Below are 23133 nucleotides of genomic sequence, written 5' to 3' on the forward strand. Positions count from 1 at the left end.
GTGATGCGTTGGAGGGCATCTTTAACCACGTGGGATGGGAAATTGCGGTCTCTAAAGAAGGTGGCCATCTGGTGTGTTCTATGGTGGAACCGCTCCTCCTGGGAGCAGATACGGCGGAGGCGGAGGAATTGGGAATACGGGATGGCATTTTTGCAAGAGGTAGGGTGGGAAGAGGTGTAATCCAGGTAGCTGTGGGAATCGGTGGGTTTGTAGAAAATGTCAGTGTCAAGTCGTTCGTCACTAATGGAGATGGAGAGGTCCAGGATGGGGAGGGAGGTGTCAGAGATGGTCCAGGTAAATTTAAGGTCAGGGTGGAATGTGTTGGTGAAGTTGATGAATTGCTCAACCTCCTCGCGGGAGCACGAGGTGGCGCCAATGCAGTCATCAATGTAGCGGAGGAAGAGGTTGGGAGTGGTGCCGGTGTAATTACGGAAGATCAACTGCTCTACGTAGCCAACGAAGAGACAGGCATAGCTGGGGCCCATATGTGTGCCCATGGCTACCCCTTTGGTCTGGAGGAAGTGGGAGGATTCAAAGGAGAAATTGTTAAGGGTGAGGACCAGTTCGGCCAAACGAATGAGAGTGTCGGTGGAAGGGTACTGTTGGGGACATCTGGAGAGAAAAAAACGGAGGGCTTGGAGGCTGTGGTCATGGCGGATGGAGGTGTAGAGGGATTGGATATCCATGGTGAAGATGAGGCGTTGGGGACTGGGGAAACGGAAGTCTTGGAGGAGGTGGGGGGCGTGGGTGGTGTCTCGAACGTATGTGGGAAGTTCCTGGAGTGGGGAGATAGGACAGTGTTGAGGTAGGTAGAGATGAGTTCAGTGGTGCAGGAGCATGCTGAGACAATGGGTCGGCCAGGGTGGTCAGGCTTGTGGTTCTTGGGAAGCAGGTAGAACGGGCAGTGCGGGGTTCCTGGACTATGAGGTTGGAAGCTGTGGGTGGGAGATCTCCTGAGGTGATGAGGTTCTGTATGGTCTGGGAGATGATGGTTTGGTGATGGGGGGTGGGGTCATGGTCAAGGGGGCGGTAGGAAGAGGTGTCCTCGAGTTGGCGTTTGGCTTCAGCGATGTAGAGGTCAGTTCGCCAGACTACCACTGCACCCCCTTTGTCTGCTGGCTTGATGGTGAGGTCAGGATTGGAGCAGAGGGATTGGAGGGCTGCGCGTTGTGAGGGTGAGAGGTTGGAGTGGGGTTGATCCAGCTGGTCGGGTCCGAAAGGACATAGCTGCTAAACTGGGTTAGCAGCAGGGAACCAACAACAGAGAAAAATATACTTGACCTCATCCTTACCAATCTGCTAGCTGCAGATGCATCTGTCCATGACAGTATCGGTAAGTGCGAGAACCGCACATTCTATATGGAAACAAAGTCTCGTCTTCACATTGAGAATAACCTCCATGGTAAAATGTGGCACTATCACCTTGCTAAATGGGACTTCAAATGGACTTTGCAACTCAAAACTGGGCACCCATGATATGCTGTGGGCCATTGACAAGAGCAGAATTATACTCAAGCATATTCCATAACCTGATGGTCTGGCATATCCCCCACTCAACCATTATCATCAAGCCAGGGGATCAACCTGGTTCAACAGAGAATGCAGGAGAGCATGCCAGGAGCAGCACGAGGCACATCTAAAAATGAGGTGTCAACCTGGTGAAGCTTCCGAACATGGTTACTTTCATGCCAAACAGCATAAACAACAAGTAATAGACAGAGCTAAGCAATCCCACAACCAGCAGATCAGATCTAAGCTCTACAGTCCTGCCACATTCAGTCGTGAATGGTGATGGACAATTAAATAACTCACTGGAGGTGGAGGCTCCACAAAAATCCCCTTCCTCAATCATGGGAGAGCCCAACACATCAGTGCAAAAGATAAGGCTGAAGTTTTCACAGCAATCTTCAGCCAGAAGTGCCAAGTGCATGATCCATCTCAGGCCCATCCAGTGTTCCCCAGCATCGCCGATACCAGCTTTCAGCCAATTCGATTCACTCCACGTGATATCAAGAAACAGTTGGAGACACTGGATACTGCAAAGGCTACAGTGACAACATGCCAGTAACAGTACCAAAGACTTGTGCTCCACAATTTGCTGCTCCTTTAGCCAAGCTGTTTCAGTACAGTTATAACACTGGCATCTACCTGACAAAGTAGAAAATTGTCCAAGTATGTCCTGTACATAAAAAACAGGACAAAATCCAACCTGGCCAATTACTGCCAGTCAGTCTACTCTTGATCATCAGCAAAGCAATGAAAAGTGTTCATCAACTATACTATCAAGCCGCTCTTGCTCAGCGATAACCTGCTCAGTAACACCCAGTTTGGGTTCTGCCAGGGCTACTCAGTTCCTGATCTCATTACAACTCAGGTTCAAACATGGAGAAAAGAGTTGATAACCAGAGGTGATGTGAGAGTGACAGTTCTTGATATCAACGCTGCAATTGACCAAGTCTGGGGTCAAGAGCTCCTAGCAAAACTGGCATCAATGGGTATCAGGGGGAGAACTCTCCAGTGGTTAGAGTCATACCTGACACACAGGAAGATGGTCATGATTGTTGTAGGTCAGTCATCTCAACTCCTGAACATCTCTGCAGGAGTTCCTCAGGGTAGTGTCCCAGATCCAAACATCTCCAGCTGGTTCATCAATGAACTTCCCTCCATCATAAGGTCAGAAGTGGGGATGTTCACTGATGACTGCACAACATTCAGCACTATTCACGATTCCTCAGATACAGAAGCACTCCATGTCCAAATGCAACACAATCTGATCAATATCCAGGTTTGGGTAACATTCACACCACACAAATGCCAGGCTATGACCATCACTAATAACAGATAACCTAATGACTGCCCTTGACATTCAATGATGTTACCATCACCATAACCCCACTATCAACATCCTGAGAGTTATTGCTGACCAGAAACTTAACTAGACTCAGCACATAAACACAGTGGCTACAAGATCATATTAGAGGCTAAGAAGACGGTTGCAAGTAACACAAAGCATGTCCACTATCTACAAGGCACAAGTTCAGAGTGCAAATCTTCCACTCTTGCCTGGATGAGTGCAGCTTCAGCAACACTCAAGACATTTGACACCATCCAGGACAAAGCAGCCTGCTTGATTAGCACTACATCCACAAGCATCCACTCTCTTCACCACCAATGCTCAGTAGCAGCAGTGTGTAGTATCTACAAGATGTACTGCAGATATTCACCAAAGATCCTCAGGCAGCACCCTTCAAAACCACAACCACTTCCATCTAGAAGGATAAGGGCACCAGAAATATGGGAAAACCATCACCTTCAAGTTCCCCTTCATGCCACTCACCTTCCTGATTTGGAACCTATATGGCCATTCCTCCACTGTCGCTGGGTCAAATCCCTGGAATTCCCTCCCTAAGGGTCTTGTGAGTCCACCCACAGAAGGTGGACTGCAACAGTTCAAGAAGGCAGCTCACTCCCAACTTCTCAAGGGCAACCAATTATGGGCAATAAATGCTGGCCAGCTAGTAATGCCCATATCCCATAAAACAATAAAGAAAAACAAACTTCCATTGACCTTCCAGGGAAGCACTTTAAAACTGACCTAATTATTAAGCGAAGGTAATGTTGAGTATTGAAGATCTGTAGAAACAAAAGAACATCTGATAACAGAGGGACAGAAACATTCAGAGCTGTAAAAGCTATTACAAGCAACAAAAAAAATCTTAAAAAGTCAAAGAAATAGGCCATAGCTGAAACACTGGTATGATATAATGACGGCAACTTTTCCTGTCCCAGCTACAATCAAAATGAAAGATGATATGAAGCAAAACTGGCAGAAGTTTTTCTATGTACAATAGCATAATTATGAAATAGCAACAGATCTGCTTAATACGCCAGAGCAATTGAGAGTATATAAACTCACGGCACTCTTGGGAAGAAACTGTTTCAAAGTGTATTCCATCTGAAATTGTTCTGAAAAACAGAAGGAACAGACTGCAGAAGTTTTGAAAGTCTTGAATACACCTTTCGAACCCCAGGTTCTTAATTAATGAACAGTACATGTTCAATATTAGAACCCAAAGTGAAAAAAAGTCCATTGATCAATATGTGACTTCATTCACTCAGGCCACAGAACCCTTTGAATTTGTACAACTAAAATATGATTTCATTAAAGATACGATCATATTAGGTTTAAGAGATCCTATATGATAGCCCATTTACTAAGAAACTTACTGTCAGGAAAGTAACTGGTAATTGTAGAAGTGTAGAGGTTATAAATGAGTTGGTAGAGTCTATTCAATGCAGAAGACAATACGCCTTGCATTATGTTGATAGGTACTCGAGCTCTAAAGGGTACGACAACTGTGGACAAAGAGCAGGATGTAAATTCTGCAGGGAATATCATGCAAAAGAATAGGGAGCATGTCCAGCATTAATACAGCAATGTTTTCACTGCAAAAATCTGAATCACTTTGCACACAAGTGACTGGCCTGAAGGAAGCACAACAAGTAGGTATGGGTGGACAGTAGAGGGATATCAGCTGAAGATTCTTACAAATCACTCTACGTCATATAACAGGTTATTTTGATCAGATCAACAGGTACTACATGACTTGTGATTTTTGGAATGATGTTTGCAAAACGAGATCATCAGATCAACAGAAACCGTCAGATGGACACTGATGTGTCATACAACATTATGAATTGTATTGACCTTTTTTAGATTAGATTAGACCTGTGCTAATTAACTTAACATCACAGTTCAAAAATGAAGCCCTTGAAAGTGAGTGTGAGGCTACATGATGGCATCATCCACATGTCAAAAAGACAAGTTTCTCTTCAAGCCCACTGCAAGAACACATATAAAGATCTGGTATCCAGATTACCAATATCAAGCAAAAACCATTCATCGCAGTTAGGGGAAGTCTAATGCTTGTGGCACTAACTGTCAATACGCTAAAAAGGGTTTGTAATGTGTTGCAACACACCACAAACTTGCAAATTAGTTGCAAACAAACCATTTGGCGCCTCAAGCCGGCTCCACCATTTAACTATACCATGGCTAATGTGTTTGTTTCAAATTCTACATTTCTGTCTACCCCTGAGATTTCCCAAAAGAGTGAGAGCTGTAGCAGTATTGTGGCAACCAACATATTTAAAAGCAGTGGAATGATTTGTGGGATTCATCAAATACTTAGTCAAGATTCTTAACCAATTTGTAATTGGACTGAAAATCATACTAACTCATGGGCAAGTATTGGACCACGGAACAAGAAATAGAGCTCATTAAAGTCTAGCCACAAGTGACAGCATTACTTTGACTGAAACACTATGATACAAATGATAGAGCCACCATGTGGTGTGATGCCAATGCACAGGACTCGGAGCAAGCCTAATGCAGCAAAGAGAACTGATTGCATTTGCAACTAGGGCATTGACACAAATGGAACAAAACTACACTGAGATCAAGAAAGACTACCTGGCCAACATCTTTGAATGTGAACAGTTTTATCAATACCTACTTGGAAAAGATGAAGCGTTTGTCAAGTCTGACCACAAGACACTTCAACTGAATTAACTCAAGCCACTAGCTGCTCCAAAGCATCTTCAAGAAATACAATCTGAACAAAACATAGAAGCAAGGGAAGCAATTGTACACTGCAGACATGCTTTTGAAAGTAGTACTCCCAATGAAGGAAACAGAGAATGCTAGTGTGAAATCTTCCAATGCAAGGAACCCCTCCAAATGCTCTGGAAATCATCAACCAAGCATAAACATTGAAGTTAACAGCCAAGTTGCACTGCAAGTGTTGCAAAAATTATTGATAGTAAGATGGCACAATAGCATCAACGACACACCAGTTGCTATAAGAGCACATTTGGAAGTTAAAGTTGAATTGACAACCCAAGATAGAAAAGTGTACAGAGGAAACAAATAAAATAATTATCCTGAAGGAGTTCTAAGGAGAATTGTGAAAGTACATCCAAGTAAGCCGAATAATTGAGTCAAGTCAAAAGTAGTATTCTCAACTGGCTAATATTAGCGATAACATCAAAAAGCACATCAGTCAATGCGCTGCTTACAATGAGCACCAAGCTAAGTAAGCCAGAGAGCTGCTAATGCCACATGATGTCCCAGACAGATCATGGATGAAGAGACCTATCCACACTTGCAGGATATGATTACCTTGTCACAGCAGAGTACTATTCTGACTACTGGAAGGTGGACCAGCTGACTTCAATAATTACTGCTGAGGAGGTTGCACACATATAAGTTCGACAGCTGTTACAGTATTCCCAACATTGGTTTCGATTCACGGCTGAAGAATCAGCCACTTCAAAAAGGATTGGGATATTCAACACCATCTCAATATTATCCCCAATCAAACGAAGTTGGGGGGACGGAGACGGTAGAATGAGACGGCAATGAACGTCACCAAAACAAAATCAAAGAAACTGAGCAATTCAGTAACTTGTATACTAGGGAATATTCAAGAGGAGAAAAAAAACTTACTGAAGGCATGGAGGGTAGCCCAGTACAACAACTAATTTCACACCACATTCAAGCGACTCTTTCAATAGCAAAAAAGCTAAAGCCAGAAGTACTTGCAGGCATATGTGACAAAATCAAAAGGTAACAGCAGTAAGCCAAATTTTATTTGACAAGACTGCCAAACTACTGAACATTAGAGAGTTAGTCATAAGACCATAAGACATAGGAGTACAAATTTTCAAAGGTCTCAAAACATGGCAACTGGGGACCTCTGCAGAGCAAATATTACCTCGATCACACATGGTATAAAGTGACAAATCGGATCACCACCACAACTGGAGTAGCTGTTCCTCAACTGCAAGACGTGAAAGCAATACATACCCAGTCCACAACTCAATCATCAGACACTGCGTGCACAACACCTTGACGAAAGATATTGTCAGTGACAAATAGAACTGTAATAACAAATGAAGGGAATGGACACTCCCAGGGAAGGAACATCATTCTGATGAACAGACACCAACAGCACCAATAAGAAATCAGCTTGATTCATAGACTGTGTTAAAACTATTTACAGAAACGGAGGAGAATAACAAACTGCAATTATATAAGAATAATCGTGTGTATATTGGGAATTTGGGTCTATCCCATTATCTCTTGGTTTTCACAGTCATGTCATCATTACCAACTCATCCAAGCAAGCTTCCCAAACTAAACTAATCCCATTTGCCTGCATTTAGCCTATATTCCTTTAAACCTTTTTTATTCATGTACCTATTCAAAAGTCTTTTATATGTTGTAATTATACCTGCATCCACCACTTCCTCTGGCAATTCATTCCAAATACAAACCAACCTCTGCGTGAAAACATTGCCCCTCAGATCCCTTTTAAATCTTTCTCCTCTCACCTTAAAAATATGACCTCTAGTTTTGGACTCCCCCATAAAGGATCTTTGCTACTCACCTTACCTATGCCCCTCATGATGTTATAAACCTTTATAAGATTGCTCCTCAACCTCCGACACTCTAGTGAAGAAGTTCCCAGCCATTCAGCCTTTCCTTATAGCTCAAACCCTCCAATCCCAGTAACATTCTTATAATCCTTTCTGCAGTTTCTCCAATTTGATAATATTCTTCCTGTAACAGGGTGACCAGAACTGCATATAATACTCCAAAGTGGCCTCACCAAAGTCCTGTACAACCTCAACATGACTCCTCTACTCAATGACAAACAAAAACAGAAATTACTGGAAAAGCTCAGCAGGTGTGGCAGCACCTGTGAAGAGAAATCTGAGTTAACGATTCGGGTCCAGTGACTCTTCCTCAGAACAGATGCAGCCTTCTGTCCACAGAGGCTGCCAAACTTGCTGAGCTTTTCCAACAATTTCTATTTTTGTTTCTGATTTCTAGAATCTGCAGCTATTTCAGTTTATATCCTCTACTGAATGCTCTGACTGATGAAGCCAGGCATGCCAAATGCTTATTTTTAAAAACCACCCTGTCTACCTGTGTTGCAACTTTCAAAGAACTATGAACCTGATCTCCTTGGTCTCTCTGTTCAACAATACTCCCCAGGGCCCTATCATTAACTGTGTAAGCCCTACCCTTGTTCATCCTACCAAAATGTAACATGTCACATTTATCTAAATTAAATTCCATCTGCCACTCCAAGGCTCATTGTCCCGATTGATCACGATCCTTTTGCAATCCTAGATAATTTCTTCACTGTTTCGAGCATCACTGCATGTGAACTGGACCTTGAATTATTTTGGGAATTCTCATCATGTGGGTCTTCCTCAAGTACAGCGAAGACTTAAATCCTGAAGCAAACTGACAATAAGGCCGCCCTGTAAAATCAAGCTTTGACGATGCATGTGCCACCCACTACCACCCTGAAGAGGTGATTAAATGATTGAACAACAAAGGTAACATACTGTAAATACTGGAAATCTGATATAAAAACAGTTCTAAAGAAATATATCATGAATCTAAAACATTAACTTTGCTTCTCTCCACAAAGATGCTGTCTGACCTGCTGAGTTTTCTAGCTCAAAACTCACTATCATCTGTTTTTAATTCGAGTCAGCTACAACTGGAAGCTACACTACTGATTGTAATTCAACCTAAGACTATTATAACATCCATTTCTTTTAACAGTCAGTTGCTAAAGGCCAAGCTGCCAGCTTCAGAAATAGTAAAACACCCAACAGAATAAATTTCTGATATAAGTGATACACTGATATAGCAATAGAAGGAAGCACTCATTCCATTTCTATTCTTAGATTAACCAAAACTCTAAAAGGGTGTCAGTCAATCTTATGTAAGGAATTAGATTGTTTTTAATAATAGAATGCCAACACTCATCAAGGTACTTAATAGAGATCATCTGAAATGCCATTTAACTTCAGACATTGGTGAACATTTGAGTGTGCTTGACATTTTCAATGAAATGAAGTTAAATTCAGGAAGGGAGGAGAATATGCCATTAGCTATACACAATTCCAATACATTTCCTACAGGTGTCAGGATCCTTAATACACATACTCGTCAGTCCCGAAGGCATCATCTTAAATGGCCAGCCAGTGAGAAAAGCTATTATGCCTTTCCAGCCAGGTCAAGGCAGAGGAACAAGAATTCGAAGCCAGAGAAGGCCCAAACAAGTAAGTATCCTTGCTTTCCTGAGAGGCCAGCAGGAGCAGGAGTGCCTCCAAGCCGTGCAATTCTCTGTCCCTTTCTGCTGACTTTCTTGAAGCGTGGAGATGTCAGATGATAGGAATGAAATGGGGGCAGAGTGTTAAAATTTTCTGCCCCTAATTTGGAGAGCTGTCAAATACTGCCCAAATCTAGTCTGCAGCTAAAATCAGGCCTGGGATTGGAAAAGGATATATCAAGCTGCTGCCCCTCAAAACAGTTGTTCGCACCTACAAATGGTTGGATTCCAGTTTTTTTTGAATTTCTCTATGGGGAGAGAAGCATTTCTGGTCTGGATACTTTCTGGACTTTATCGAATTACGCTGATCAACTTCCCAGCTTGAGAAGATAAGAAGTTTTCACAGAGAAGCTGTTGGAATGGAAAGATTGAGAGACTAATTAGCAGCTAAGTAACAGGGAGAGGATTTCAAGAGGTAAGTGAGGGGAAGGGAGGTGGAGGTGCAGGGGGAAACCAGGACTTGACTTGTGAGGTGTGGAGAAACTCTCCTGCTCTTCCTGGCAGATAAAGGAAAGTTTCACACTTACCTTGAAAGGGCCTTTTCTATCTGTCGACCTGCTTCAACCTGGCAAGAAAGCCTCGGCATCTCTTCTCAGAACTCAATGAGCATGCATTTGGGAGAGTACTGACATAATGGATCCCTGATTTGCACCTCTTGCCTCATTGCTTCATCCACCTGCAAGTTAAAATCAGAAATCGTAGGGAAGAGTTGGGATCCAAAAGGGTAGGTTTGATGATAAAGTACCATCACCCAGTTTCTGCTAGATGGGTTGGGCTACAGTGACTACATTTTTTAACATATAAATTATGGATTTTTATAAGCCCTTTGTGTTTAGAAGCCCAAATTATGGCAGTTGTATTCAAAAAGCAATATTACTAGGACTAAATAACATCTCATGTAATCTGAATTTGACCCATGCACTTGCTTACCACTGGAATGAAACCAGATCCTGAGTTGTGTTGTTATTCCATGATGAAGACACAGTCCATATTCTTGGTCCAGCTGGTGCTGTCAGTCTTTCTGCCTGCCAGCACTGGCTCTATATATGCTGCAGGGGAGGGAGAGAGGGCTAACAGGGAGAGGGTAAATTTGTAGCCAGGTATTGGTAACTTGGACCACATGTACAAAGCCTATACAGCCTTTATCATAGATTTCCAGTGTTCTAGTTACATGAATTTTCACTGTTCATTATTGAGCTAAAATCCTTTTTTTCCCTAGCAATTAATTTAGAACAAGACAGATCTAGGTAGCCTTCAAGCTCAGGACAATTTCTCTTGTTGGCCATCTGGATCGATTGACTATTCAAAAAAAAAGACAAAGATCCAGTGTAAAACTGCACCTAAACTTTGTATCTTCATCTAATAAATCACAAAGGCTTCATTAATTGCAGAGATTTAGAACTATAAATAGCAGAATTATTTTTGCTTAAACTTTTAATGAGTCAATTCTACTTTGATAGAAGAACCCTAAGAAAAATAGTTGGAACTTTACTTAAATCAAATGGAAGGAAGGTTAATGGTTATAATGTTTTTTTCATGCTAAAGAAAAGCAACAAGTCTTTGTTTTGACAGGAGATTCCTTGCTAAGTCACTGCTAAAAATTCAAGGACCTAATTTCTTGAAGAAAGATTACATTTTGAGATATTTCTCCTCTGTGTTTTTCTTTTAAGTCCTGGGATAATCAACTTTCCAATATTACTGGTTCTCAACTATTTCTGAGATTAGATTAACTTGATCTGAAAATCAGAAAACAGCACATGACTAAGCTGAAATTTGGTGATTTGGAAACGTGCAGTATGTTGTAAGGAGAAAGATGATTTTACACCAATAGTTCCCAGAATTCTACACTACTAGAATTTTCCTTACGTCACTTCTGGCTCTGTTCTAATCTATTTGAGAGGGTGTGATTATTGTACACCAGTCAATTCTTATGGTACCATATGATCACCAGGATGGTACATGAAGAATTACATGAATCTTCTTCTGTTTTAGCAATTCCTATTTTTCTTTGAAGGTCCACTTTAGGCAGGATATGCTTTTTCAAAGAGTATAGACATCATTGGATAAAGCATTAATTGGCCAAATTTCCTCTGAGAAAGTGGTGATTGGCTGGTTTCCTGAACCACTGCTATAAATATGGCCTGGTGAATCCAAAGTGCTAACAGGAAGGACGTTCCAAGATTTTGATCTAACAACAATAAACAAACTGCAATACTGGGCCAGATTTTCTGAGAAGTGGCAATCTTGTGCAATTTGACATCCTGGTCCTTCATTTTTATGACAGATGGGAGTTCTGCATTTCAGAAAGGAGATTTTGATTAGGGGTCCTTTAGAAATGTGGAGGTGTACTTCCATTCGGACTTCTTTTGTAGTGCAGACTGTTGGTGGGGAGAAGGAAAACAGAAAGAACTTGAAAGAGGTCGGTTTCGCAACATAAAGTCACCCTTCATATACACACAAAAAGCCATAGACACTGATCCAGTTCCCTCAGATCCAACTCTCAGAGTCAGCAGAACCTCTGACACTCCTGTTTATATCTATCAGCCAGGGCTTTCTGACTGGGGCTGTTAACCTGGTCCAATCAGGTAACTCACATTCTATTTCTTCATCTCTATCCTAAAAAGGCAACTCACAGTTTTAAAACAGTCTTCCTGCCAAAGGGAAAATCATCATATCTTTCTGCACTATAATGCATGTCAGATCTTTGCCCACTCACTCAACGCCTCCATATCCATGTGCAACTTCCTTTGCAACAAACATTCCTACCTATCTTGGTGTCATCTGTGATCCAAGTCATTGATCTAAGTTGGAAAAAGTTGAGGCTCCAGCACAGATCATTTGTCACATCCTACCAATCAGATAAAAATCATTTCTGCATACTGTTACCTGCCAGCCAATTTGCTAACCTGCTCATATGTCACCCCCGTTGTGACGATGCTGCTCCTTCAACAAGGTCATTTGCTTCTTTTTTCGCGAGTTTGTAAAAGACACAGACGCTAAAAAGAATGTGTTTGGAAATGTTTTAGGGCCAATTTGGTTATAGCTAACAGACACTGCCTCATATAAAAGGCTTTCAAGATTAAAAAAAACACTTGTACAATGAAAGAGTCAGTTCTTCCAGCTCAGCTTTTTCATGGTTTTGTTTTGTTTTAGCACAGTAGTATGGAAAAAGCTGCTGGACCCAAAGAAGCAGGTTCACGCTGGTACTCTGTTTCTGAATTCTCTCCTCTAAGACCCTGTGTTTGATTTTACCTTTTGTGCCAAGGGTGTTTATGGGGATTGTTGCAAGTATTTGGAACAGCATCACTTAGTTGGGATGATCTGTTGGGTTTTCGGGTAGTTTAAGTTAGTCCGTATTCTGTTCTCATTTGTTTGTGTTACATTCGGTAATCTTGTAAATAAATTCTGTTTTTTTAAAACTAAGTGGATTAGCCAGCTGCATTACTCCTGGAATAACCGCACTACACTTGCTTAAAACAACTAGCAAAGTTAGAGTCTGGGCTACTTATTTGAAATGTGTTGAGGGGGTCTGGCCTGGTCTATAACATCATATACTCAAGCTTTTATTTTTCACATTAATCTTTGATATGGCACCTTTTCAGATGCCTTCCAGAAAATCAAATATAATATCCTGACTGGCTCCCTTCATTCACAATGTACAGTACTTCTTGAAATGACTTGAATAAATTAGTTAAATGTGATTTCCCTTTAATGAAATCAAGCTGACTCTTACAAAACATCTTGAGATTTTCTAAGTGTCCATTCAAAAATGCTTTAGTGATCAATTCTAACACCTTCCCTTATGATCGAGTAGGCTGAACCTATATTTCTGAAAGTTTATAAAAGGAGAGCAGTGATCTCAGAAATTTACAAAAATCTTAACAGAGACAGAATATATGTATATGCAGGAAGAATGCTTCCCTGGCTGTGGGGTCTGGAATCATGGGACATAGTCTCAATAAGTGTTACTTAGAACTGAGATAGGAAGGAGGGTGGTTGATCATTGGAATTCTCTGGAAAAGGTCTGTGGGAACGAAGTCATTAAGTAATCTGGGTAAGTGCGAGGTAAGTGCACTTTGAGAGATCAAATGTTAAGAAAAAACATAGTTAACGGCAGGACCCTGAACAGCATTAATATGCAGAGGGATCTTGGGGTTCAAATACATAGCTCCCTGAAAATGGCAAGTAAGTAGGGTGGTAAAGGCAGTATATGGCATGCATGCCTTGATTGGTCAGAGAATTGAGTACAAGAGTCAGGATGCCATGTTGCAGCTTTATAAGACCTTGGTTAGGCCGTATTTAGAGCACTGCATTCAATTCTGGTAGCCACATTACAGGAAGGATGTGGAGGCTTTGGAGAGGGTGCAAAAGAGGTTTATCAGGATGATCCCAGTATGAGCTATAAGGAGGCGAGGAAAACTCAGGTTGTTTTCTCTGGAGCGGGGGAGACAAAAGGGAGTTCATCAACTTCACCAATACCTTTCACCCAGACCTCAAATTCACCTGGACCATCTCGGACATCTCCTTCCCATCCCTGGACCTCTCCATCTCTATCTCCGGCAACCAACTAAACACGGACATCTACTACAAGCCCACGGACTCCCACAGCTACCTAGACTATACCTCCTCCCACCTACCTCCTATAAAAACGCCATCCCTTATTCTCAATTCCTCCGTCGCATCTGGTCCCAGGATGACCAATTCCATCTTAGAAACTCCCAGATGGCCACCTTCTTCCAAGATAGCAATTTCCCTTCCCAAGTGGTCGATGTTGTCCTCCAGCGCATCCTCACCACCTCCTGCACCACTGCCTTTGAACCCCACCCCTCCCAATGCAACAAGGACAGATCACCCCGTTCCTCACCCTCCACCCCACCAAACTCCGCATATATTGCATCATCCTCTGTCACTTTCGCCTCCTACAAATGGATCCCACCACCATAAATATATTTCCCTCCCTACCCCTATCAGCGTTCTGGAGAATCCATTCCCTTTGCGACACCCTTGTCAGGTCCAAGCCCCCCCACCAGCCCACACCCCACTGCCAGCGCCTTCCCCTGCAACTGTAGGAAGTGTAAAATCTGCACCAACACCACACCCCTCACCTCCGTCCAAGGCCCCAAAGGATCCTTCCACATCTGACAGATGTGGAATAATTTTACAATGTGCAACAGCTGGAATCATTTGCCACATGGATGCTATCCCAGAGCAAACTAAAGTGAAGGAGGAACACAATCAGAGGATCAGGGATTTATTCAAGTGATGGGCTACAGAACATAGGCCTGTCATGAAATGAGAAAGGTCAATTCTCCAGAATAGCAATTACTTTCACAAGACACAATATCCAAGAATAAGGGCATCATGGTGCATTCAAGGAAGTCAAGGGCCATCAGTGAATTTCTACCACTGTAGTGCATAAACAATGAAATGTGCTCTATTCAAGTGCAAAATCAGTCTTTTACGTGCCAATTTTTCTGACTGAGACTAAACAGAGATATGTGCCGTAGGGAAAGAAGCATGAGCAGTTACACGGAGATTTAAAAATTCACAGACTGTTTCATGGGACTGAAATTGTACATTGAGAAAGACCACATTATTGGGGCTGAAAGAAAATCTCAAAAATGACTCTACTCACACAAAGATTCGATCTTAAACTGATGAGATATGACAATGGCATTGTCTCCGCTCCAGGCAAGACACAAGTAATAGCATTCATACTCTCAAGGGCAGCAGTGGATCAAGCAGTTCCGAGTAACCCATTGAATATTGGAATTTTTAACAATGAAGAAGTTAAAAAACAGATATATTAGTTTTAGAACAGAACCATTAGCCAGACAAAACCTCTGCAAGTCTACAAGATGGTAAAACAAGAGAAAAGCCAAAGGAAAAAACAGCAAAGATAGAACAATTAAAGACACAGGGTGAAACCCAGTTAACCCTTAAAGCCTGGGAAGTGTCTGCTTAGGTGACAGGAAGTCAGAGGCCATTGTGATCGTAGAAATAGATCATCCAAGATGGTATAGTGTCAAACCACCTAAAGGAGCATTCAGGAGGAACAGAAAAATATTGACCTGACGTCAAGAAGTGAAATTGAGCATGATTATCACAAAATATTGAACGGCCATACCTATACTACATCAGACAATATACAAAGGTTATAATTAAATGAAATGTGGTACAACACTATCGCTGCAGCTATGAACTGAAGTGAACAAGAACAGCGTTTCAGAGTGTTGTAACCGAGAAGATCTGGTGGTGATGGAGCGCTGATGGGATAACAGCAATAATGGTAATTATGTTTAGTGGTTACAATGATGATGCAACTAAGTCAACTACTGGAATACTGTAAAAAAAAACCTACAGAACAACTCAGGGGAGGGCGGCTGTAGTACAACGGGATTGATAAAAGTCACATAAAGAGAGAGGTCGAAGATATGATACTGAAGAGATGTATTTGAAAACTAACTACATACTGATGTCAGCAAAAGATTTGTTGCAGTACATAAGGAATTGAAAAGTTTTAATTATTTACAGGAACAAGCAGCCTCAGGATAATATATTTGTAGATACCCACAGCTCAGTGTTGCTCCAGACCAATTTTTCAAGGTGAAGATAGCAGTATTGGTTTAACACACAAGATATAGCGAATACAATCATGCCAAGGCATGGTCAATGCCTGTTTTGTTAAAATGCCTACATTTTCTCTTAGCAGACAATTTGTTTCTAGTGTCAACAGTTTCTAAAACGGCAACTGTCTAGGTTATTTAGTAGTCCCAGGTGGCTAATTCAGGTTCACAGCCCTCATTGAGAACGTTACCTTTGCTCAATTGGCCATTGTTAATGTGTGAGAGTCCACTGTGAAGAACGTAGACAATGCAAGCATCAAAGGCCACAATGGAGCAAGTACTGTCCTCATCCAAAATCCATACATATATGTGCAGAGTTCAGCAAGAAGCGAAATTTACTGTTAAAAACTCAAATGCAGTTTCTCCTTCCAATGGCACTGTAGCCAATTGCCATCATTTTTCTCCCACTCCCCCCCACTACACAGAAATCAGTTTAACCAGCATAGACCAAAGGTTGAACATCTGGGCTTTTCTTTTTCTTAATTTATTCATACGTAGGATGTGGACATTGCTGGTTGGCCAGCATTTATTGCAAGCTGCCTCCTGAACCGTGACAGTCCACATTCTATAGGTTAATGCAGCACGTCCTTGGATAAGGAATTCCAGGATTTTGATCCAGCAACAGTGAAGGAATGGCAATCTATTTCCAAGTAAGGACAGTGAATAGCTTAAAGGGGAATTGCAGTTACGGTGTTCCCATGTATTTACTTCCCTTATCTTTCTAGATGGAAGTGGTTGCAAGTTTGTCAGGTGCTATCTAACAGTGAATTTCTGCAGTGCATCTTATAGATAGTACACATTGCTGCTACTGAGCATCAGTGGCATCAAATCCAGTCCCTCCTCTAATAAAGTGGGTTGCTTTGTCCTGGATGGTGTCAAGCTTGAGTGTTGTTGGAACTGCAACTTTCTAGGCAAGTACTTCATCAAACTCCTGATGTGTGCCTTGTAGACAATGCAGGCTTTGCGGAGTCAGGTGGTGAGTTACTCACTCCAGTATTCCTGGCCTCTGACTTGTTCTTGGAGCCCCTGTGTTTATGTGGCAAGTCCAGTTGAGTTTCTGATCAATGATAACCCAAGGATGTTGACAGTGGGGCATTCAGTGATGGTATCACTACTGAATGGAAAGGGATGGTGATTAGACTGTGTCTTATTGGAGAAGGTCATGGTCTGGCATTTGTATGGTGCGAATGTTACTTGCCACTTGTCAGCCCACTCCTTGATATTATTTAGATCATGTTGCATTTGAATATAAACTGCTTTGGTATCTGAGGAGTTGCAAATGGTGCTAAACATTGTGCAATCATCACCGAATATCCTCACTTCTGACCTTATGATGGAGGGAAGATCATTGATAAAGCAACTGAAGATGTTTGGGCCTGGGACACTGCCCTGAGGAATTCCTGCAAAAATGTCCTAAAGCTGAGATGACTGACCTTCAACAACCACAACTACGTAACATGCCGGGTATGACCAACTAGCAACGAGTCTGCCCCAATACTTATTAATTCCAGTTTTGTTGGGGCTCCTTGACACCACATTGATCAAATATGGCCTGGATACCAAGATCTAAGACTCTACCTCACCTCTGAAAATTAGCTCTTTTACCCATGTTTGAACCAAGGTCAAAATTAGGTCACAAGTTGAGTGGCCCTGGCAGAGCCCAAACTGGGCGTCACTGAGCAGGTTATTGCTGAGTAGTGCTGCTTGGTAGCATTGTTAATGACATCTTCCATCACTTTACTGATGATCGAGGATAGATTGATTGGGTGATGATTGCTGGATTGGATTTGTCCTGTTTTTTGTGTATAGGACATACATGGGCAATTTCATACATTGTCAGATAGATGCCAGTGTTGCAACTTGACCAGAACAGCTTAGGGGAACGGCAAATTCTGGAGCACAAGTCTTCAGTACTATTGCTAAAAATGTTATCAGGGCCCACGGCTTTGCAGTATCCAGCACTTCCAATTGTTTCTCGATATATTGCAGAGAGAATCGAATTGTTTGAAAACTGTTATCTGTAATGCTGGAGACTGCTTGCAGAGGCTGAGACAGATCATTCACTTGGCACTTCTGGCTGAAGAATGCTGTGAATGCTCCAACCTTACCTTTTGCACTAGTGTTGGGTTCTTCCACAGTTGAGGACGGAGATATTTGTGGAGCCTCTTTCTCCAATGAGTTGTTTAATTGTCCACTACCATTCATGATTGGTTGTGGCAAGACTGCAGAGCTTAGATCCGATCTGTTGGTTTTGGGATTGTTTATCTCTGTCTATCATTTGCTGTTTATGTCGTTGGTGTGCAAGTATTCCTACTCGATAGCTTCATCAGGTCGCCATCTCATTTTTGGGTATGCCTGTTGCTGCTCCTGGCATGCGCTTCTGCATTCTCCATTGAACCAGTGTTGATCCCCTGGCTTACTGATAATTGTTGTCTGGGGGATAGACTGGGCCATGAGGTTACAGATTATGCTGGAGTACAATTCTGCTGCTGTTGATGGCCCAAATTGCCTCATGGATGCCCAGTATTTAGTCGCTAGATCTGTTTGAAGTGTATCCCATCTAGCACAGTGTTAGCACCACACAACACAATGGAAATTATTCTCAACATGAAGGCAGGACTTAGTCTCCACAAGGACTGTGCTGTGGTCACTTTTATCAATCCTGTCATGGACAGATGCATCTGCAGCCAGGAGATTGGTAAGCAAGAGGCTAAGTATGTATTACCCTTTTTTTGTTCCCTCATCACCTGCCACAAACCCAGTCTAGCAGCTATGTCCTTTGTACTCAGTTTGGCTGAGTTCCACATTAGGGTTGTATGATTGCCAACAGGAAAGACCTTGCTTTTGTTCTCAGTTACTTCACATCATGAAAAGCAATTCTAAGAATCATGAAAAAAGAATCTGGTGAGCTTTTTAAATCTGCCAACATCTGTTTTTGGATGCATTGTGTTTTATGAACTGGATTTAAACCAGAGGAACAGGTTGCTCCCCGTTGGTATCCAGACATGACCATTTTCAACTTTTCCCTATCCCACACGCAAATCCCTGATGATTTAGGAATGAATTAAATTCTTATCTAGGTGTTGCAACCTAGTCAGTTCTCATTTCACACAAAATCAAACAAAATCCAAAGAAATTTCCAAACTGAATTTCACTTGTAGCATCTTTAGATGTTAACCCCATTCTTTCATTCTTGTAATGATTTTGCAAATTATACATCTTTACCACATTATTGATATTAATGAAAAATGCAAACTAAGACTAAGTCATTTTAAAAATCAGTTTATAAAATGACAGCGTTTTGTTTTTGATGTTTATATTTTATTGAAACATTAAGTGAAAAATTTAAAAGGTAACATCCAAGAACAACAGAAAGGAAGGTGATAGATGTAGTTTGGATTGTAATTGCCCAAACCTAGAACATAGACATATGCTAGTCTTTACATTCAAGAATAACGTTATTTATTTTGTCAAGAGCAATTTAAAGATCAGAATCAAATTAGTGGATTTTCCGTTGGCAAAAGATTTTTCTTATATTTACAATTTCCTGGACTGTCCTATCATTCAAAGTGACTTGTGCCGATCAGTTCCAATGGGAATCACTGTCCTCACCCACAATGATAGGATGCAGGCTATCTAACTACCATAATTCAAACTAAATCTCTCCTTACTCAAGATCCACAGGCAGACATGAGTGTTTCATCAGGAATCAGAAGAATGAATTGCCTGGTTCAGTTTCCCTGCCCTTATAATGGGGCACTGACATCAGCTAGATCAACAGAAAACAGAACATTGAACTTTGGGGCCTGTTCAGTATGACACAGGTGCATATCAGGCCTGTAAACTTACCTTGAGCGAACGACGTTGACTTTGCCAAAGGAGAGATTTGGTTTGAATTATGGTAGTTAGATAGCCTGCATCCAAATCATTGTGAGTGAGGACAGTGGTTCCCATTGGAACTGATCGGCACAAGTCACTTCATGCCATTCTTTATGCAATGAAAATAATTCTTAGAACTCATAAAAGAAAAATCTGGTGAGCTATTTAGTGCAGCCAATATCTGTTTGTGTATATACAGTTGGTTACTAGCTGAATTTGAACCATAACATAAGAACAGAGGAATGAGAAAGGCTAATTCAAACCATCCACTTTGCTCCTTCCTCCAGCTCCTATTTCAGGATACATGCTGACTAATATTTTTTCAGATTTTCCCTCTTCCATATCCTGGTGAAACAGGAATGAGTTCAGTTTCCTCCTAAATCTAATTAGTGTTTGTGGTGCAAGTGTCAGGACTCTATCGCAGTTCAATTCCACTGGTGGCAATTTTATAATCCCATACACTTTGGTTCTTCTTCCCTGATTTTACAACATGTCACTGTTTACCTCCTGTTAGGGCCATGCTTCTTTATTTTGAAATCATAAGCCATACAGCACCAATTCCATACTGCCTTGAACTCTCGAAATGGATCTTTGTCAGCTTTATAGGAAAGGAGCTTTCTGTACAGGTGGCAGGGAGATAAATCATAAACTAATTAGAAAATAAATCATTTTCAAATGACTGCACACTAAAGGCAGAGTCAATGTTTTAGATATTTACATTTTATTGAAAGAAGACAACATTCAATTTTGAAGGGAACAATATCCTAGGAAGAAAGAAATTAGGGATAGTCCATAATTCCCATTACATTCATATTTTGCTTGTGATTTATTGATTAAAACTGCTAGGTTTATCTTGTAATCTGAATTTATCAACACTCAAACTTTCTCCCTATCTCTATAATACCCATTCTTCAGGTGAGTTTGCTCAGTTTGGCAGGCTTTTTGGCAGTGGGTGACAGGGTAGTGAATGTCAGCAGAAGTAATCCGGTCCTCACTTTATGGCTAAAAACATCATTAGACGTAAGCAATCAGAGGAACTTGTGACAAATTTTCTCTGACACATTGATAACGGAGTCCAACTAACGCATCTCAGTACTGGCCTGAGATTTGTGAACAAACAAGGATCAAGGATCTTCCAGGCCTATATTCCACAATTACAAATAAGGTAGTGCGTTTCCTGACCAGGAGATCCGTGGGGGTTTGCATACACTGCACTTTATCATGTTTCAGGCAGTCACATGCTTTAATTTGCCAGTTTCCATTTTTGTTACTTGGATACGTGACCAACCAAATTTCCAGAAAACAAAAACCATGATTGATGTGCAATATCACCATCCATTTACTGCCAAGTGCTAATTTTGCCTCCTGCAGAAAGGCCCCTTTAACTAATTATGTATATAAGTAGTAAGGCCATCTTGTCTACTTGAAGATGGTGAATGTTTGGGGGGAATATTTGGGGGAAATCTTTACTCTTCACAGTAAGTGATTAGAGGGGATAAAATGGTCTATTTAAATAGCCTGAATAGTCACTGCTCTCTGAGTTTTCAAGTTCTTCTGGATCATAGGCATCTTGTTCTCGTGTTAACTGATCCAATTCCTCATCTGAAGATGAAGGGCAAGTAAGGATAATGCGTGGCATCTTGACGGCAGTGTTAGGATCAAGACAGGAATGAAGTGGTAAGAAAATCAGGTACAAATGTGAGGGAATAAAATGAAATACACAAAAGAAGAAAGCAAAAGAAAAGCAAAAATTAAAATCAAGAAGGTGATATTCAAACAACACATTTAACAAAAACATAAATAATCAGATCTCTAAAAGAAATAAATAATTAAATACAACAGAAGACAATGAAGAAACACTACAAATTTGAATTAATTTCAAATAATAGCTTTTAAAATCAATTTCCTGTATACTAATACTTTGTTAATGTGCATCTCCATTTTTAATTGTCCTTCCTGAGGGATTTGAATGCTAAGGTTGGAGGTGGCAGGAATGCAGTTTGAACTCAAACTAAGGAGGATAAAAAGCTCAGAGTGAAGACCTAATTACGTGTGAATGCAATAACAACAGATCAATTCAGTCTTCACACCCACCCATTACATTATTAGTTCTCAAATCATCATTTCTCTATTTTCTCACTTTAATGTTTTGAAGGGAATAAATCTTTTTTGTTACCTTACACTTCATAAAATTCTCATTGGTAAGGTCATCTGAATAAACAACAAGCAATTCGGAAAGGATGGTGACTTCGAATTGGTTTCATCGAATTTGAATGGATAATGCTGAAGAATGCAATGCCATCCACTCTACCCATCTAGGATTCTTAATAACCATTACCCAAATCAGATATATTCAGAGCTCTCATTGGAAAATACCAATAATTTGCTTCAAGTCTGGTATCTGACAGACATTGGATAACATCTTTCCTTCCCCTCGTAGCCACCTTGTGCAAGGTTGCTTAGGTTGGATCTAACTATGGACAATTTTACATTATGAACTACTCCGAACTAATAGCTGGACTGAACTTTATAGTTGCCCAAGCGAAAACTCTGGCACCTCAGTTCAAACTGGTTTTGATCTCTGTACTTAAGAATTAAACAATATTCTTCTCATTTAATATGACCCAGACTCCCTAGAATGCCAAAACTCATCTAACATTAAGTTACACATAGAAAAGCATCAAACCAGTGTATAGCAATGCTTCAGTAATATCAAGATTCTTACTGTACTTAATTTCATTGTTTAGAGTTAAAGAAACCTCCATCACAAACATTAGATTGGTTTCCCCCCGTTTGCTGTGAACTCCTTCAGTTGGAAGGGAGAAACTAGTCCAGCCAGTCATGGTGTTGTCACCCAATGTGATTCATGCTAGTTTCAATTTCTCTACTCCTTCCCCATAATTTATCCTCTGAAGTGAGATTGTTTAATTTGAATAAGATTTCTGGTCAAGGATTGTGAATTGTACAGAAGCTGATGATGAATTGAACTAGCCTTTGCATTTTGGGAAAATGGAACAAGACTCCCAGTGTTGACCTACCTTGTTCGAGAACTACACTATTAATAAAACATTTTTAAATTGTTCTAAAACAGCTTTTAGAGTACTATCCCAAGACAGCAATGGAGGAATTCATGCAACAAATGTACAAATGTGTTCATAATGAACAAGTTTACAATTTGATCTTGCATGGGGAAATTTCCCTCAGAGAGCAAGGCACCCAAAAATATACCATTGGTCATAAATTGTTATGGTTCTTGCTTTCTCCATTTTAAACTGTTTTAACATTTTTCCTGCTATAAATTTTCTTTGATTTTGTTTCCAAATCCAATGATGCAAACTGACTTTTGATTTTCTAATGGCGTTGTTGGTGAGATGGAAAAAAAGTTTTTTTTAATCGCCCTTTTAAACATCAAATTTCTCCTTCCATTTCAG

General features: G+C 40.9%; 2 protein-coding genes across 4 annotated transcripts in view; both read right to left on the reverse strand.

The window, feature by feature from the left end:
• LOC122542073 (muscular LMNA-interacting protein) overlaps positions 1-9805 on the reverse strand; it is a 174637-nt gene extending 164832 nt beyond the window's left edge. The window contains exon 1 of the mRNA XM_043679432.1: positions 9725-9805. The gene's annotated coding sequence lies outside the window, so the exon portion shown is untranslated. The remainder of the gene's footprint in view (positions 1-9724) is intronic.
• Positions 9806-10196: 391 nt separating this feature from the next.
• lrrc1 (leucine rich repeat containing 1) overlaps positions 10197-23133 on the reverse strand; it is a 256326-nt gene continuing 243389 nt past the window's right edge. Inside the window, exon 21 of one of the 3 annotated variants that reach the window (XM_043679472.1) lies at positions 10197-10267. In XM_043679472.1, the coding sequence (XP_043535407.1) occupies positions 10238-10267 (30 nt within the window). In that variant the 3' untranslated portion in view covers positions 10197-10237. The other 2 variants (XM_043679482.1, XM_043679464.1) reach the window with 2 other exon arrangements.

The sequence above is a fragment of the Chiloscyllium plagiosum genome, chromosome 3 (assembly GCF_004010195.1).
Source record: "Chiloscyllium plagiosum isolate BGI_BamShark_2017 chromosome 3, ASM401019v2, whole genome shotgun sequence".
Taxonomy (NCBI): Eukaryota; Metazoa; Chordata; class Chondrichthyes; order Orectolobiformes; family Hemiscylliidae; genus Chiloscyllium; species Chiloscyllium plagiosum.